Genomic DNA, 17,500 nt, shown 5'->3' with positions numbered 1-17,500 from the left:
AGTTATCATTATTATCCTTATCAACATTACCATTACCATCATCTTTATCATCGAAATTAAGAGCCCAAGCCATAATGGGAAATGGAAATGGGAAAATAAAAGAAATACATACATTCTTAACATAATATACCTATTATTGAATCACTCCTTTCCCCCCGTCTCCACCAGCGCCATGCACAGCGTAGTGTCACCAGCCGGCAGTGCCACAATTAAGTACAAATCGAGGCACGGAGGCAAGAGGAAAATCAGCAGCGAGAGAGCAGCATCTTTACCCACGCTCCCTCCCTTGCCTAACTGTGGGCAAGGGGTAGGGGGCGTGGCTCGTTATACACTCCAACAGCTGATTGTCACCACGGAGGTGCTTGTGCCCAGTCCGGTGCGTGTCGTGGGCAATGGCGTGGGTTTTCTTTGGTGAAATGGAATCTAAGAGGTCATTCCTTTTCTGCGTTTGGGTGAATAGATAAAATAAGAATGATAAAATGATAATAAAGTAATGAAAAGAATGCAGTGTGTGGATTCGCTTCGGTTCGTGGTTCTGTATGGTTGATTTGAGTCGTTTTTTTTTATTATGTATTATGTAAGGTATTATGTAATGTCTTGCAAGTTTTTGCCACTGTCTTTGGTTTATTATATAAGTCTAATATATTTTTATTTCTTTTCGTTTTTCTTACTTTCGCTCTTGTATGTTTTTTGTGTAGAAATTTGACTGAATCAGGTATGACATCTATGTGTTTTTATCAAGTAAAAGTGGAATACTTTCGTTAAAGTGTGACTGCTTCTATAAACACACACACATACACACACACACACACACACACACACACACACACACACACACACACACACACACACACACACACACACACACACACACACACACACACATATCACACACATACATATGTGTGTGTGTGTGAATGGCTTTGTCTTGGTAAATAATGACTGGAAAAAGTTGATTTAGGGCCAGATTTGTGAAACAATTAATTTGTAATTTGAGAACATGACGCGGGATTTCGCTTCGCATTATAATGCGTGTGTGAATGTGTGTGTGTGTTTGTGTGTCTGTGCGTATGTGTGCTGTGTGTGTTTATGTATATATGCATGAGTAAGTGTATGTGCCTGCGTGTATGTGGTGTAGTGTGTATATATATGTGTGTATACGTGTTCAAAAGTAGAGTCAAATACTAATTCACCACATGAATATCCAAATCACTATTTCATCATAATATCTCTCACAGCCTAGAATAACCACCTTCCCCCCCCCTCCCTATTAGTCCAGGTTTCTGAGCAACCGAGAGCGTGGGCGTCGCTTTATGTCTGCTCGAGCCTCCCGCTCCACCGAGAGGCCGCCCACAGCGCAAGGAGAAGACCTGTCCAATGCTTCGGTGGTACGACCTGTCTATGCCTTGGTTGCTGTTGTTGTCATTAATGCTGAATGTTATTCTTATCTTCATTACGGTTTTTATTTATTAGCCTATGCGCTATCATGGTCATTATCAGTTAGAAATTATTATTATTAGTGTTGTTGTTGTTGTTGTTATTTTGTTGTTATTATTATTATTATTATTATTATATATAATATATATATATATATATATATATATATATATATATATATATATATATATATATATATATATATATATATATGTGTGTGTGTGTGTGTGTGTGTGTATGTATGTATGTGTGTATGTATATATTTGTATGTAAGCTGATATTTCATACTGCAAAATACTCCTCTCGCATACCCTTTCATCGCAACTGTCTGACTTTGCAATGCGTGCACAGGAGGAGATCCAAGGCAGTCGGACCGGAAGTGGGTCGTCCTTCGGGGGTTCCGCTGAGCACTTCCGGCAGCGAATGAGGCCCCTGACGCAGCCGAGGAAGGTGAAGGAGACTGTGCTCGGTTGTCGTGGGTTACATGCCTGTCTGTCTTTTCTTGTATGTGAATGGATGTTTATAGAGAATTATGCACACGTGAGTATGTATGTGTGTGGGGGGGGAGGGAGGGTTATGGGTCAGTGCTTGAAAGTATTCATTCGTGTACTATGTACGTTAATGTCCGTGAGTATAGATGTATGTAAATAATATACGATTATTTTAGCATCGCATTTTTGTGGATGCATAGATATACCATATGGGATCACTGGGCCTATTGCGATGCTCAAGCGATATAAAAAAAAATCCTATATCTATTTACGCGTCTATTTTCAACAAATACATATATATGATCTTTTTTTTTCCTTTTAAAACTAGAACAACTCCAACTACACCTGTAATCCCCATAACTTGCTTCTCAAACTAACACATCTTCCCCATTGCCGTGGCTTCCTTCCGAGCAGTACGGGGCCATTCCCGCGCCCCCAGGTGACGGCACAAACCCGTGGGATTACAGTGAGCTCCTGTACCGGCGCCGAGCGAGGATAACGGAGGCCCGGAGCTTCCATAGGTGAGGCCCTTTGTGATTTCGTATTTCATATTTCTTTAAATACTCGCACAATGAGTAATATGTTAAACACCTTTCTCTTTCTTAAAAAGAAAACAGGAGAAAGGTAATAGTAACAGCAATAACTTTGAAGTATATTAAGAAAATAAAGGAGCGCAGGAATGGAGGAAAAGGTTGTGGACTCGTGTATGTGTTGTCCTCGTGTGGTTGTTCTTTTTTTATTGTTGTTATTGAGGGGGCATTCCTTGCAGAGGTTGTGTGATTTCCTATTATTATTATCCTGTTTTTTTCTTATTGATGGCAAAATGTACACTGAGGTGTGACTCTGTTTTTTCTTCTTGTTGAGGGTGATATGAATGTGTTGTTTTGATGCGTGACTGCCTCTTATTAGTAGTAATGGAGATGACTGGCTGAATGCGACGTGTCCCAATCACGTGGTTGTATCCCAAAAGATTATCATTACCCCTTCAGAGTATTAAATAATCGACATTAACAATCAGTCAACATTAATTATCAGATTGCCAAGTGCATCTTCGCCATGTAAACAAAATCTATAGTTTTTACATGGACTATTATTCTTTAACTGGGATTATTATTATTTTTTTTTTAAATACAAATTCTGTATATTGACAAGCACTATACTATAGGGTCTGGAGTACTTCGATTATTCAAATTATTCTTGAGGAAAATGCTTAAGTAGCGTACAACAACTAAAATACTGTTCGTGAGTTTCAAATACACCAAACGCATGTGAACTTCAGTGTCAGAACAAGAAAAAGAAGTCTGGGATGAGTTACCATTTTTGTCCTGAGACTCGACGCTTTTTTTTTTTTTTCAAAAATCGGTGATTGTGCCAAATTCATGGCTATTTTGTAATGAAAAAATAACCTAACCTGATGACCTGGAAATTCAGAAAATAACCATCACACACACACACACACACACACACACACACACACACACACACACACACACACACACACACACACACACACACACACACACACACACACACACACACATATATATACTAAACCATTTGTAAAAATGTAAGGATTCAACCATCCCCTTCCAAGGATTCGAACCGCGTTCCGAATGCCAGTCCTTCCATGTCGAAAAGCGTTGCTCGAGAATGAAAAGTCAGTCTTTTAACATGTCTCTATCTCATATCCCACATGACCTTTGACATTCCTAGGCGCCGACGTGCTGACTTCGCCCGCCTGGTGATGACTTCGTGCCAACGCCTTCGCGACACCCACCGCCCCCGCCCACCGGATCTCAGTCACGTCCTCACCCACCGTCTGCCGAGCGCCCTCAAAACCAAGTACGCCCGTATCCTGCAGGATCTCTTCAAGGAGCTGAGGGAGAGGGAAGTTCGGCCCGTGCACATGAGGCCCCTGAAGCAGTGGGACAGGTAATGGCCTTGCAGCTTTCCCGTGTGTTTTTAGATCTCGTGTGTAAAGCTGTTTAATTACTGATACGCTCGTAGTTACTGTATGGTTGAAGGTTATGATGCAGTTTTAATTTTTTTTCGCCTTTCTGTCGGGTTTGAAGCACTCTAATGACATTTTACTACGAATAAAATCATTCAAGAAAACACAAACACACATCCGGAAGACAAGTGTGTGGAATGACAAAAAACAACAAAAACTAAATGTTACATCCGCTCACCATCTTTAACATTAACATAAATACATCCAAACTAAAGACTAATCAGTAACCTAAGAAAGAAGCCCAGATGAAAAAAAAATATATATATATATTTTCTACTTTCCAGATACGAGGCGCAAGTGGTAGAGCGTGTGCCTTGGGTGGGCAAGGAAAGGCGTGCGCTCAGTCGCGCCATGGCCAGCTTCCCGCCGGCGGTGAGGACGGTCATGGCGGAAGTGCTGCGGCCGCTCGACACTCTCTCCCTCGCTGATATATCTGATGGGTAGGCCTAGGCTAATGGAAGGCGGATGTGTGGTACTAGACGTTGGTCGGAATCGTTTTTGTCTATTTATCCGTCTTTATCTCTGTGTCTCTCTGTCTCTGTCTATGTCTCTGTCTCTGTCTGTCTGTCTCTGTCTCTGTCTCTGTCTCTGTCTCTGTCTCTCTCTCTCTCTCTCTGCCTCTGTGTGTGTGTGTGTGTGTGTGTGTGTGTGTGTGTGTGTGTGTGTGTGTGTGTGTGCGTGCGTGCGTGCGTGCGCGCGTGTGTGTGTATGTGTGAGCGTGTGTATTCTAATGATTTCGTGTTTCTATTTCTTTAAATACTCGCACAATGAGTAATATGTTAAACACATTTCTGTCTGTTAAAAAGAAAACAGGAGAAAGGTAATAGTAACAGCAATAACTATAAAGAATATTAAGAAAATTAAGGAGCGCAGATTACATACGACTGTACCCAAACTTCAGTTTTATATAAAGTTTCATTGGCATTTTGATTATAAAATGAAACAAACTCCGGACCTGCAGTTTCGACACCCGAATTCGAAACACGTGTCGTGCTTCACCCAACAGAGGCAATGTAACTCTCTCTCCAATGATATTACTGTATTTCATTATATTAATAATCGAAGAGCGAACATCTAACCACTTACGCGTAAGGAAAACAGGGCAGGAGTATCTACGTAAAAGCCAAAGAACTTTTTCTGCTACTTCTTCAGAATAGCTTTTCAGTATATTCGGTATATTTCCCCTTCGTTGTTTTGTTTTACAGTTGGTTCAACATGAATTTTATACAAATCGTATACATTTTATACAAATCGTCAACCCCAACACTCTCACACTAAATCAGAACCACATGCCTTACACAACGCTACATCACCACCCACAATAACCCACTTACAGTGTCCTACTACACGAAACAACAACAATAACCATAACACGCGTACCTACCTCACCAGGGGCATGGGTAGCGGCGAGGGCGTGGAACTGACGGTGTTGATCACGCGGTGGCGAGCGGCGGCGAGGTCGGGGCGAGCGAGGCTGCGAAGCTCCTGGTTCACTGAGTCGCTCTCGGCCATTAGGGAGGCCGCCCTCGCCACCAACCTCTCTCCGTCGCGGCGCCTGACGGTCATGCACGCCTTCAACAACCTCCTGGCGTCGAAGGTAAGGTGTCGGTGGGCAGGTGGATCGCCGGGGTGGGTGGGTGGGTTGGCGAGGAGGAGGGGGTTATGAACACGGAAAAAAGTATGAATGCGAAATAATAACTTTTCGAAGTGTGAGAACAACGTTTGTTAAACTGTCAGCATTAAGTGTGATTCAAATTGTAATGCGGATAGGAAACATAACAGTGATAATCTTCAATTCTTTCTGTTCTATTTGTTTTATTCAATCTCATTCGTATCCTTGCTAAAAAGCGGTTGCAAGAATAGGTGGGCGAAGTGGGCGGGGCGAGGAAACGGACGCAGACCTGTTCGGTTCGAACTGGAGACGTCTACGTGATGTTCTCATTATTTTCTACAAAACATTTATAAAAGAGAAAGAGAAAGAAAACAGACATTTGCTTGTGAATCCGAAATAACTCAGCTACCTGTTGACAGCTGCAAGAAGTGCTGATCCGAAGTGTCGAGGACGTGCTGAGGTGGCTGGGGAGCGAGGAGGAGCCGTGGGTCGGGCCTCGGCTCAAGCTCTACCTCGGGCTGGAGGACAACGAGGTGTGTCTCCGCCCTGACGAGTCGGAGCTTTACTCGGCCTTCACGGATCTCTTCAAGGAGGTACAGCCCAAACCACTATGGGGGGTCAAATGTTTTGTTTATTAATATCATTTTTGAAAAGTATGAACGGTGTTGATTGCGATATATGTAGAAGAGGTATGAATGAGATTGAATATCTTAACATCACAGGGCATGTGATGGTAAGGGTATATGACCGGTTTCGTTTCTATCTCCGTCAGATATATATTTATGTATATCTGACGAATATATAATCGAAACCGGTCAAATACATCGCATGTATCTGGAAGATAAGATATTCATTCTCAGCCATACCTTTTCTACATATACTTTTGCAAGTATTTTTCACGAGGATCATGGATTTCCATTTATTCATATGAACGACGCTCGCAATAAAAAAAGGAAATAAACCTCGAATCTCCTTCATGTCCGCCTCCAGTTCGACGAGTGCGTGCAGCTCTACCGCGGGACGTGGGACGAGCCGCGGCCGCCGAAGGTCCCGAAGTGGAGGCAGCGAGCCGCGACGATGGGTCCTCCGGGAGAGGAGGACGTGGCCCCTCCGCTCAGGCCGCTGGAGCCGCGGCGCGAGACGCTGGTCGTCACGCTGTCGGAGCCGCAGTGGGACAGCTTTCGGTCTTGCCTCAGCGCCAACATCAGGAGGCGATTCGAGAAGGCCGGCGAGTTCCTCACGCAGATCGGTAAGTCTAGCGGTGGTCTGGTTGGTTTATGTGCTGCCCTTGGAATATGTATGTGTTTTGGACGGGGATGTATGGGGGTGTGTTGTTTCGGGTAAGCTCTTGGTTAACCGATAAACAACACCAGCAAGTGCAAAGGACAGCAAGGAAAGGGATACTACGGAGTGAATTCCAGATTCAGACAGGTTCTAACAGTATGTTCTAAGAGCAGCATTTCTTTCATTGTTTCTGCTTTATTCTACTACATCAACGATATCAATTGGCACATGAAATACGCCGAAATTGCACCAATAGAAAGGTCGAAGAGATTCCTCTGGAGGGGCCAGGGTTTACAGTCGGGAGCAAGTAGGCGGGCGAAGTGGACCAACAGAGAGGTACTTTTAGAAGGGCCAAGGGACAGCGCTGGAAGGGCAAAAGGCAAATCTTCGCAAGGGCCAAAGGGACATCATGAGTGAGATGTGCTTGGACATTAGTTGGTTTTAATTGGGCCTTTGAAATAAGATATTTGGTTTTAGATTTTGGATCATGTTATAATTTAGAGCCTTTTGTCTATTGTTATATTACATCTAAAATAGCTGTCATTTCCAAGCACGGAATAATGATTCACTGCATGGCTCAGGCATATTTAGGAAAGTGCAGTCGAATATATTCACAATCCCCATAGCCACGGAATGGGCGCCGGTGCTGCAAGGAAGCGTGAGGCAAGAGGTGGACGCCTTTCTGCAGCAGGATGCGCAGCTGGAAGAGTACGCGGGTCAGGTGCACCACTATTCCTCCTATGTGGAACAGGCCAGCCACGTACCCACGTCAGCCATGCTCTATGTCTTCAGGTGATTTTTGATGTAGAATTTTTCTTTTTATGAAAGGGCGTTTGGTGATTTTTTTTTTTTTTTTTTTTTTCATTTACATTTTTTTGTGTAGATTTGTTTCTAAAAAGTGATATATTTTGGAGATTCTACTTGACATTTGGATCATAATTTCTATCTTATCGACTGCATATATTGTGTAAATAATTAGTCTAATAATTCATTCCTCTTGACTTAACCTTCCCTTCTCCAGACTGGAGTACAAGTTCCTCCGACAGAGCCTGTTGTCCGTGACCTCGACCTTCGTGTCTGTTCTCAAGGACAAGCTCATCGCCGACCATCGCGAGACGACCCAAAGGTACGACAGAACTCATAACAAAACCTACCTGCGGGAATACTGATGTAAATTTAGAGCAAATACATTATTTTTTTCTTATATCAGTTTACATGAAGTTATTAAGATATAGTGAATTAAACATGCTTTTGATTAGTTTTGCATACCGGTTACTGAAAACAACTTACTTTCCCGAATCATTTAAAAACAAATAATCTAAACACGTGACGAATAAATTAAACATACTTTAATCGTTTCCCCACATCGATTCCTTACAAACCCCAGTACCTTTTCGTTTCCGAAGCCTGAATCAGCAGTTCGAAACCATTCACAAACGGATCCAGGTGACTCCCACGTCGACGGACGAACTGTTCAAGCTGATGGAATACGTGGAGGAAGTGAGAAGGATCACCATCCATCGCCTGATTGAGGAGGTGCAGGAGATGGTGGCCAGGCTCAAGGTGAGAGGATTTTATTCTATTCTATTCTATTTTATTTATTTATTTATTTATTTATTTATTTATTTATTATTATTATTATTATTATTATTATTATTTTATTATTTTAAGGTGAGATGGTTTTATTTGATTTTATTCTATTTTTTTTATTTATTTATTATTATTATTATTATTATTATTATTATTATTATTATTATTATTATTATTATTATTATTATTATTATTATTATTATTATTATTATTATCATTGTTATTATTATTGTTATTATTATTATTATTATTATTATTATTATTATTATTATTATGTTATTATTATTATTATCATTATTACTATTTTTTTTATTATTTATCATTATTACTATTTTTTTTGGGTGTGTGTGTGCTTTCTTAGTACCGACATTTCATTCACTCAGTTCTCTTGTACTTAGATTTTTTTGTGATATACCCAAGCCTTTGATACAGTTAATTAGATCTGACCTACACTTCCTACCTAAACTTAAGCTAATTAAGCTAATACTAGAGAACGACTGAAGCTGATGAATATTAAAAAAAAAAGAGAGAGAGAAAAAAAATCAGGTGATTTCCAACGCGGGGCACATGTCTCCAATCAATATTACTTATATATATTTTTTTTTATTCAAAATTACCCATATTTTATTTAACTACTAGAAACAACCACTGAAGCTCCTTAGTAACAAGTGACGCACTGATTCTAAAATGCAAAACTCGATCGCAGGTCATTTTGGATGTGGTGCATTTGACTCCAAACGACTTAAACACCACCGCCGCTGTTATCACGTGGCCCACCAAACTCAAGCCTGTTGTTGATCACGCTGTGGAGGTGAGTTTAGTAGATATTATAGATAAACATGCATGTGGGAATTACCAGCATATAGAAATATTCACTTCACACATGTCTCAAGATATGTATGGAGATTATCAGATATATAAAAAAAAGAAAAAGAAAGAAAGAAAAAAAAAGCGCTTCAAAATGCCTTATCTACGACTCCATTGTACAGATGTAGTGATACTCCTTTCACAGAACTGTAGTCTAGTGAACACATGGCGAAATTTCGATAACTAACCCGTTACACTTCAACAGTCCCTGGAGGATCTGAAACAAGAGTTCGAAGAGACGCTGGTGGAGCGAGCAGGAGAAGTGTCGCACACCCTCGAAAGGATCCAGCAATTTGTCACCGAACTGGAGGAACTGTCTGACGTCGCCCATGTCAACAAATACATCCGGGTACGTTGCTCTTTCGCCTTCGGGATTCTAATGGACAATTTTATTTATTTATTTATTTTAAGGAGAAATATTCGGTATTATATCTTCCCTTTAGTAGGGGTCTGGGGAATGAGATATTGTTAAGGTGATATAATAGCTACAACATGGATACTGGACAGAGCTACTACCCAAAGTCAGTGTGGAACAACACTAGGCAATATCAAGGTCTCAGACCTTGACTTTGCCGATGATGTTGCTATCCTATCTGAGTTCCTGGAGTCACTGGTGGCGGCTGTTGATGCATTTAGCAATGAGGCGAAGCCCTTGGGTCTCCTGGAATAAGACCAAGATTCAGGACTTTGGGGGCTTGTTAGGGGAACCTGTTCAGTCGATCCATGCTTGCGGTGAGGACGTTGAAGTCACAGAGAGCTATGCATACCTTGGTAGCGTAGTCCATATCTCTGGGCTGTCAGACCAAGAAGTCAGTGACAGATTGGTCTGGTAGCAGGAGCCATGAACTCGATCAACAAGAGCATTTGGAGATGTCGGTACCTATGCATAAGGACCAAGCTACGTGTCTTCAAGACCTTGTTAATACCAATTTAGCTCTATGGAAGCGAAACCTGGACACTATCTAGTTCCTTGGAGTCTCGTCTTCATGCCTTTTGTAACAAGTCTCTTCGCTGGATCATGACCTGCCGCAAGGAATTAGAGATGGGTCGAGGGCCTGCCTGGAGACTCACCATAAGGGACCCTCGTGGCTGGAAACGAAGGGTGAATGCGGCCATGCGCCCCCGTCGGCGTTAGCACCTTGATGATGATAATGATGTGTAAAGAGAGGCAAATAATGGCACTGGTAATGGTAACAATTGCAACCATAACAGCAGCATTATTATCATGTTATGATAATGATATTAGTCATGCTAATGATTATGATAATTATCAGCATCTTTATTATTATTATTTATTTATTTATTTATTATTATTTATTATTATTATTATTATTATTATTATTATTATTATTATTATTATTATTATTATTATTATTATTATTATTATTATTATTATTATTATCTTTATCGTTATTATTGTTATTATCGTTGTCGTTGCTGCTTATAATATTAGTATAATATTAGTTATAATACTACTACCATGGTAATAATACAAGAATAACGACAGTAATGATAATAAGAGTAACAGTTAAAACGAGAGGCATTTGTGCCATTTTTTCTGATAATCGCAAAATATTATTAGTCATAAATCACACTACCCCCACACCCCACCCCGTTTAATATACCTCCTTTCCCATTCATTCCTTCTTCAGGAGGTGAGGAAACTCGAAGGACGCCTGGAGAAGGTGAGCACCCTGGTGTCGTGGGTCAACCAGGAGGAAGGTCTCTTCAAATTCCAGCTCTCCTCCTTCCCTCTCCTATCTGAGCTCAAGGTGCGTGGAGTGGAGGGATTGCGCAGCTATGTTACGTGAATTTTATATTTATGGTTTTAGTTCATTATACGACTTGGGTATGAAATGTATATGGGATGATATTAGGTACTTCTGTGGAGAATATAACTCTGTTATTACGTGAGGAAGATTACCTTATGGTTGATATTGTGTACTTATGTATGTGGAGGATATAACCCTGTTATTACGTGAGCAAGAATACCTTATGGTTATGTATCTCCAGTAACTATGGTATTTCGTTTGTATTGCTGTAAGATAGTCAGGCAGCGAGTTCGACTCTGCCAAAGGCTGTATTTCTGCCGCTGAACATTATGTCCATGACACAGACTGCTGCCTCCCAAGTGTAATGTCCCTGTGAAGACGTAACAAGAACCTACGGAGATTTATTTCGTGCTTTCGCGTTGCCCGAAGTGGCACGAAACGAACATATACTTAAAGAGTAATATATTTATTAATGTATTATAAGTGACTTTGTTATTTATCTATTATTTGTTTATGTTAGTCTGTTTTTTTTTATTTTTTTATTCAGCTTGGATATTGTAAGCAATGCAGTACTTAATATCATAATCCTTGTTGGCCTTGAAAAAAGTCCCATATCTTACCGAAACCTTTATATCTTAAGAAAACGAAACGAAAAAAAAAAACAGTTATATCATAATAACGAATGCACTGGCACCGTAACTATTTCTCAACAAATAAAGAAATGATTTTTTCATAGTCAACAAAGGGAGAATTGAACGGGGGGAGGGAGGGAGAGACTACCAAACGTAGACTGACCTCTGGACCCCAACCTACAGAAAGCCCACCTGTTGCCCTTTTGACCCGATACGCAAAAAGGATCGAATCGCCTTCCTTCTCTCCCCTCCCCAGGAGTGCCTCGTGCCCTACGACGAGCTCTTCACGCTGGTCATGAAGTGGCGGAAGTACGAGAAGCACTGGATGGACGGCGACTTCACCAGCCTCGACCCGGAGTTCATCGACGTCGAGACCGAGGAGCTAGCGAGGTGAGGGGGAGGGGCAAGGAGCGAGGAATAGTGAGAGGGGGTGGATGGAATAGGGGAGAGGTGGTAGGGAAGAGGCAGAGGGGGTGGATGGGTAGGTGGTAGGGAATGGGCAGAGGGGGTGAATAAACAGGTGACAAGGAATAAAGTCATGAGATGAATGAAAAAGTCATGAGATGAATGAACGGGATGGATACGTGGCAAGGAACAGAGAGATAAGAGGAATGAGTAGATGATAGGGAAAAAGGCAGGTGATGGGGGATCGGCAGGTAACAAGAAAAGGGCAGTGAAAAGTGCATAATAGGAAATAGGCAAGGAAAAGGGCAGATAGGTGACAGGAAGCAGAATGAATGAGTAAGAACGAGTCGGCAAATGACTGAGAGAGTGTGTAGGGAACTAAGCAGGAGAGAGGACACTGTCAGCAGAGGGTTCGGATAAGAAGGGAGAGAGTGAATTAATTAAGGGGAATTTTCTCTAATGAGGGGATCGGGCAGGGGGGAATGGCAAAGCGAAAGGAGTTGAGTTATAAGGTTGAATGCATGAATGCGGAGAGAAATTGACTTCTGATGAACGCAGAATAAATCAAGTGATACTTCTGTATAATAAAAGTGCAAAAGCTAAGGATATTAGTTAACTGAATAACTGCATAAGAGATGTGAGCTTCACCGGAATTGCATTATATTTAATCGAAAAATCCATAAAACGTCAGTTACTTGCCTTATTAGTTAATAATTCTCATTTATAGATTTTATACATTTTGTGACAATCAACCCCGAAAATTAGTTTACAGCAAGCAGTGACATACGGGAATTGGACAAATATCAAGGTAAACAAATGGTAGCAGACATTGTATCATTATAACGAACATATTAGCATAAGGTATTTATCAGAACAAGGAAAGAAATGTATTCTCATGGGCAGAAAAGGAAGAATAAGCTGAAAGACTTACAAAGAAAAGAGAGAGAGAGAAAAAAAAAAACATCTATAAGGAAGAACCATTGAGTACTCAACATGTTTAAGACAGAGTTGCAGTTCTAGAAATTCTCCGTTTTGATTCATACCGTTTGAACTATGTTGAGAAAAAAGAGACCTTTTTAATTAAAAATCTTACGGATGGACTCCTGTGTATGATTGTTTCAGGGCTGTGTTAGAAATTCCGTATCGTAATTGCATGATGAAACAAACATGTTATATCTCAACATTTTATTTGCAATATAGAAATTCCATATCGTAATTGCATGATGAAACAAACATGTTATATCTCAACATTTTATTTGCAATATTTATTTGATTTTTTACTACATGTTAACTATACAAGTATTTAGGTATTGGCGCAAGAGCGCGTGTTTACGATTCGCCTTAGTTGTGAAGGCAACAGTTATGCTCATGAAAATCTCGTATATTAGACAGAGAACAGAAATATTCAGTAAAAACAATATGTTTAGTTCACAGACATTTTGTAAAACCAGTAAGTATATTAAACATAAACATACGGGGCAACTAAATTAAGGGTAAACCATATTATTTATTGATCAGTTACAACTATAAAACTAGGTCATGTTTTGTTTAGTATTGATGGTAAAAAAAAATTGCACATTGTCTATAGGTCTTGGATAATAGACGTCAGCCTATTGTACGAAATTATGTCTCGTTATATTAATATTTTTCTATGTAAGAAAATGAGAAACTGGAAACTCACTCTGGGCTCTGGAGGACTCTGATCCACTTAGTCACATTTAAGAACAAAGACAAATAAATTAATAATATGCTGAATGCAGCAAATTTCAATGAAATAATTTAAGAAATGTATTTAATAAAAAAAAGCAAAACTTGTGTAAATACAAGTATTGCCAGATGAGTAGAATAAAATAAATAAATAAATAAATAAAATGAATCGAATCGGAGTGCTCCAGAATTCGGGGTGAGTTGCCATTTTCTCCTTTCCTGAGATAAGACACCCTGTATTAATGTATATTCATGTGTTATATATTGTATGAAGTCTCCATAGCACATGTATAGCCTATACAAAGTTAAGCTGTAGTTCCCTTTTTGTTGTTGCTTCCCCGTCTCCTGCAGAGAGCGTACATCTCCCGACGCCACAGAGCGGTATTTTATTTTGTCTAGAATAGTTCCCGTTTTCCTTCGCTTGTCCATTGGTGTTCCTTCTGGTTCCCGATTTCTATCGCTTGTCCATTGGTGTTTCTTCTTGTTCCCGTTTTCTTTCGCTTGTCCATTGGTGTTCCTTCTGGTTCCCGTTTTCTTTCGCTTGTCCAATGGTGTTTCTTCTGGTTCCCGTTTTCTTTCTGGCATGCCATCAAGAGTTTGCTTTCATTGACCGGCTGTTGGATTCAAGCAGTTTTTATGAAGCCACTGCGTTGCGTAAAGATCATTGATATTAGTGCTATCATCACCATCACCATCACCATCATCATCATCATCATCATCATCACCATCACCATCACCATCACCATCACCATCATCATCATCATCATCATCATCATCATCATCATCATCATCATCATCATCATCATCATCATCACCATCATCACCATCACCATCATCATCATCATCATCATCATCATCATCATCATCATCACTATCGTCATCATCATAATCATTATCAACTTGAAAAATCACCATCATCGTCATCGTCGTCACCATCAGTATTATTATTATTTTTGTATTATTATAACTTTTAGTTATTCCTAAAATGTTCTCATTGTCATTAGTGCCATATTTATTTTTTAATCTTTACTAGCATTATTTCTTTTTATTATTATTGATAATGTTCTTATTATGGTTATTTTATTATTATTTTTAAATCATTATCGGTATTATTGTTATTACTCTTATTCATGTTGTTATTATTACTGTTAAATTAAACTAAATTTATCGGCGATGCAATCTGCTTTCGAAATAATTAATTGCTTGCGTATATGTTGTCTAGCTTAAAGTAAAAAAAAATATTTTCATTTCCTTTATCACGTTTTTCTTTTCTTTAATAAAACAGAATTTTCTTCTTCTTTTTAAGACGAAATTTCAAGCACCCGTTTCCTTTTTTTTTTTTTTTTTTTTTTTTTTTTTTTTTTTGAGTCGAATTTAGGCTTTGTTTCTAATTTTTATTTATTTTATTTTTTTTCTTTTGCCTCGTTGTTCTGAAAGCCTTTCTGCTGAGAGCTGTCTACTTATCTTGATAACCTCTTGCATATTTCTTCCCTTGTGATTTTCATTGCATTCCTGCCTTTGGAGAAAGATTTTTCTAAGTTCTGATTAATTTCTAGTTAATATTCTTGGTTTATTTATTCATTGCGAGATAATTTCCCTTGTTTATTGCCCATGATTTCCAAGAAATTTTCGATTTTTTTTTCCTATTCTCTTTATATATTCCGATATATATACTTATTCGAGCGATCTGCGTTTCTTTTAAAATGCTCCCTGACATAAATTCCTTCCATGTTATGTTCTAAATGCTGATATAATGGCTTCCTATTTCTCACTACGTTTCCCCGCCTAATCTGCCGTACTTCTTCCCCATCGTAACCTTGTATATATTTCCATTATATTAAGTCCTCTGCTGAACCCGATCGATCGAGGACAATTGTATATATGTGATGCACAATATCCTTTAGCCTGAAACTCATGCGACATTTCGGACACTCCCAGGCCCCAGCCCCCCAGTCCTCCTGCCTTGAACTGCCCTCATATCGCCCCTTATCGCCTCCAGGGAGCTGTTCCGCCTCCGCAAAGCCTTCAAGATGAAGTTCAAGCAGCAGGCGCTGGAGGGCGACCCGAGGAAAGCCCGCATGAACCTCGACGACCCGAATCCGGATAACTTGCCTGGGCCGCTGAGGGTGTGCGCCCTCGCCCTCAACCAGATCAAGGGTTTCAAGGAGCACCTGCCTCTCGTCTCCGTACTGTGCAACAAGGGGCTGAGGGCCAGGCACTGGGAGAACCTCAACAAGGCGGCGGGATTCGACATTACGCCCAATGCTGGCACCAGGTGAGGATAGGCTTGCGTCCGGGCTGGGATGTGGGGCAAGAGACGGCTGTAAATGAAGGTATGGTTGAAATACTACCCTAAACGTCTAAAATACAGCCATAAACACTCATAAAGACAAATCTGCTCGTATTCATACCTATACCATACCTGTGTACGTACGTACGCATACATACATGTTTACGTGCATGCTCATATGCATACATCTACACATACATACACAAGCTCACACATATACCAGTACAAACACACAAGCATACATACCCATCACGTACATACATACACCACCGAAAAACAAATAGACAAACACACAAACATACAACTCCAAGAGAAAGACAACAAACCCACCAGTTTAGTCGCGCAGACGCCTCCCCTCACCACAGCATCCACAAAACGCTTGTCGAAAGAGGCTTCCCACTACCTCCTCCCACCCACACGTTCTCCTCCTCATTCCCCGTCTCAGCCTGCGGAAGGTGGTGCAGATGGACCTCGGAGGGCTGCTGAAGGAGTTCGAGGTGGTGAGCAGCGGCGCCTCGAGGGAATACAACCTGGAGTTATCGCTGGCCAACATGAAGGGCGCCTGGGAGTCCGCGCGGCTGTCCTTCGCCCAGAATCCGTGAGTGGTTCAGGAGAGGAGCGGCTTATCGTTGGGGATTCTTGTTTCCTTTGATTTTATTCTTTATTTACTTGCTTCCTTTTATTGTTATTATTATTATTGTTATTATTATTATTATTATTATTATTATTATTATTATTATTATTATTATTATTATTATTATTATTATTATTATTATGATGATGATGGTGATGATAATGATGATGATGATGATGATGATGATGGTGATGATGATGATGATGATGATTATTATTATTATGATTATTATTATGAATGTTATAATAATAATAATGATTATTATTATTATTGTTATTATTGTTATTATTATTATTATTATTGTTATTGTTATTGTTATTGTTATTATTATTATTATTATTATTATTATTATTATTATTATTATTATTTTTTGACATGCTACTTCTTGAAAGCATATATGATTACGACCATTCACCGAAATTCCCAACCACGAGGACAACGACGCAAAAGAGTGCTTAATATACGACCTCGAAAGCAAGCATAAAAGCAGTAACCATCGCCCCTTCGCTCCGCTTGTAGGGATGTCGGCGTCCAGGTCCTCGACGGGTTGGAGGAGGTGAGGGAGCTGGCGGAGGAGCATCTCATCACGACGCACACCATCAAGAATTCGCCCTTCGTCGGCCCGTTTGTCGGTAAGGGAGGGAGACTCGTGTGCTGGATTCAGATCGTGGGAGAATTAGTGTGTGTGTGTGTGTGTGTGTGTGTGTGTGTGTGTGTGTGTGTGTGTGTGTGTGTGTGTGTGTGTGTGTGTGTGTGTGTGTGTGTGTG

The 17,500-nt window shown here is 40.2% G+C and overlaps 1 protein-coding gene across 1 annotated transcript in view; it reads left to right on the top strand.

Moving 5' to 3' along the window:
* The window catches only part of LOC119577678 (dynein heavy chain 12, axonemal-like), a 22,899-nt gene that overhangs the window by 4,955 nt on the left and 444 nt on the right, over nt 1-17,500 (top strand). The window contains exons 2-20 of the mRNA XM_037925236.1: nt 169-376; nt 1,275-1,388; nt 1,789-1,887; nt 2,343-2,449; nt 3,642-3,860; nt 4,224-4,379; nt 5,332-5,536; nt 5,971-6,144; nt 6,542-6,800; nt 7,462-7,627; nt 7,857-7,961; nt 8,242-8,398; nt 9,132-9,236; nt 9,498-9,641; nt 10,945-11,064; nt 11,953-12,086; nt 15,808-16,083; nt 16,544-16,696; nt 17,252-17,364. Of these exons, the coding sequence (XP_037781164.1) occupies nt 173-376; nt 1,275-1,388; nt 1,789-1,887; nt 2,343-2,449; nt 3,642-3,860; nt 4,224-4,379; nt 5,332-5,536; nt 5,971-6,144; nt 6,542-6,800; nt 7,462-7,627; nt 7,857-7,961; nt 8,242-8,398; nt 9,132-9,236; nt 9,498-9,641; nt 10,945-11,064; nt 11,953-12,086; nt 15,808-16,083; nt 16,544-16,696; nt 17,252-17,364 (3,010 nt within the window). The 5' untranslated portion in view covers nt 169-172. The remainder of the gene's footprint in view (nt 1-168; nt 377-1,274; nt 1,389-1,788; nt 1,888-2,342; nt 2,450-3,641; nt 3,861-4,223; nt 4,380-5,331; nt 5,537-5,970; nt 6,145-6,541; nt 6,801-7,461; nt 7,628-7,856; nt 7,962-8,241; nt 8,399-9,131; nt 9,237-9,497; nt 9,642-10,944; nt 11,065-11,952; nt 12,087-15,807; nt 16,084-16,543; nt 16,697-17,251; nt 17,365-17,500) is intronic.

Source organism: Penaeus monodon, chromosome 10 (genome assembly GCF_015228065.2).
Source record: "Penaeus monodon isolate SGIC_2016 chromosome 10, NSTDA_Pmon_1, whole genome shotgun sequence".
NCBI lineage: Eukaryota > Metazoa > Arthropoda > Malacostraca > Decapoda > Penaeidae > Penaeus > Penaeus monodon.
Note: the sequence above shows the minus strand (reverse complement) of the source record. Positions and strands in the feature narration are given on the sequence as shown.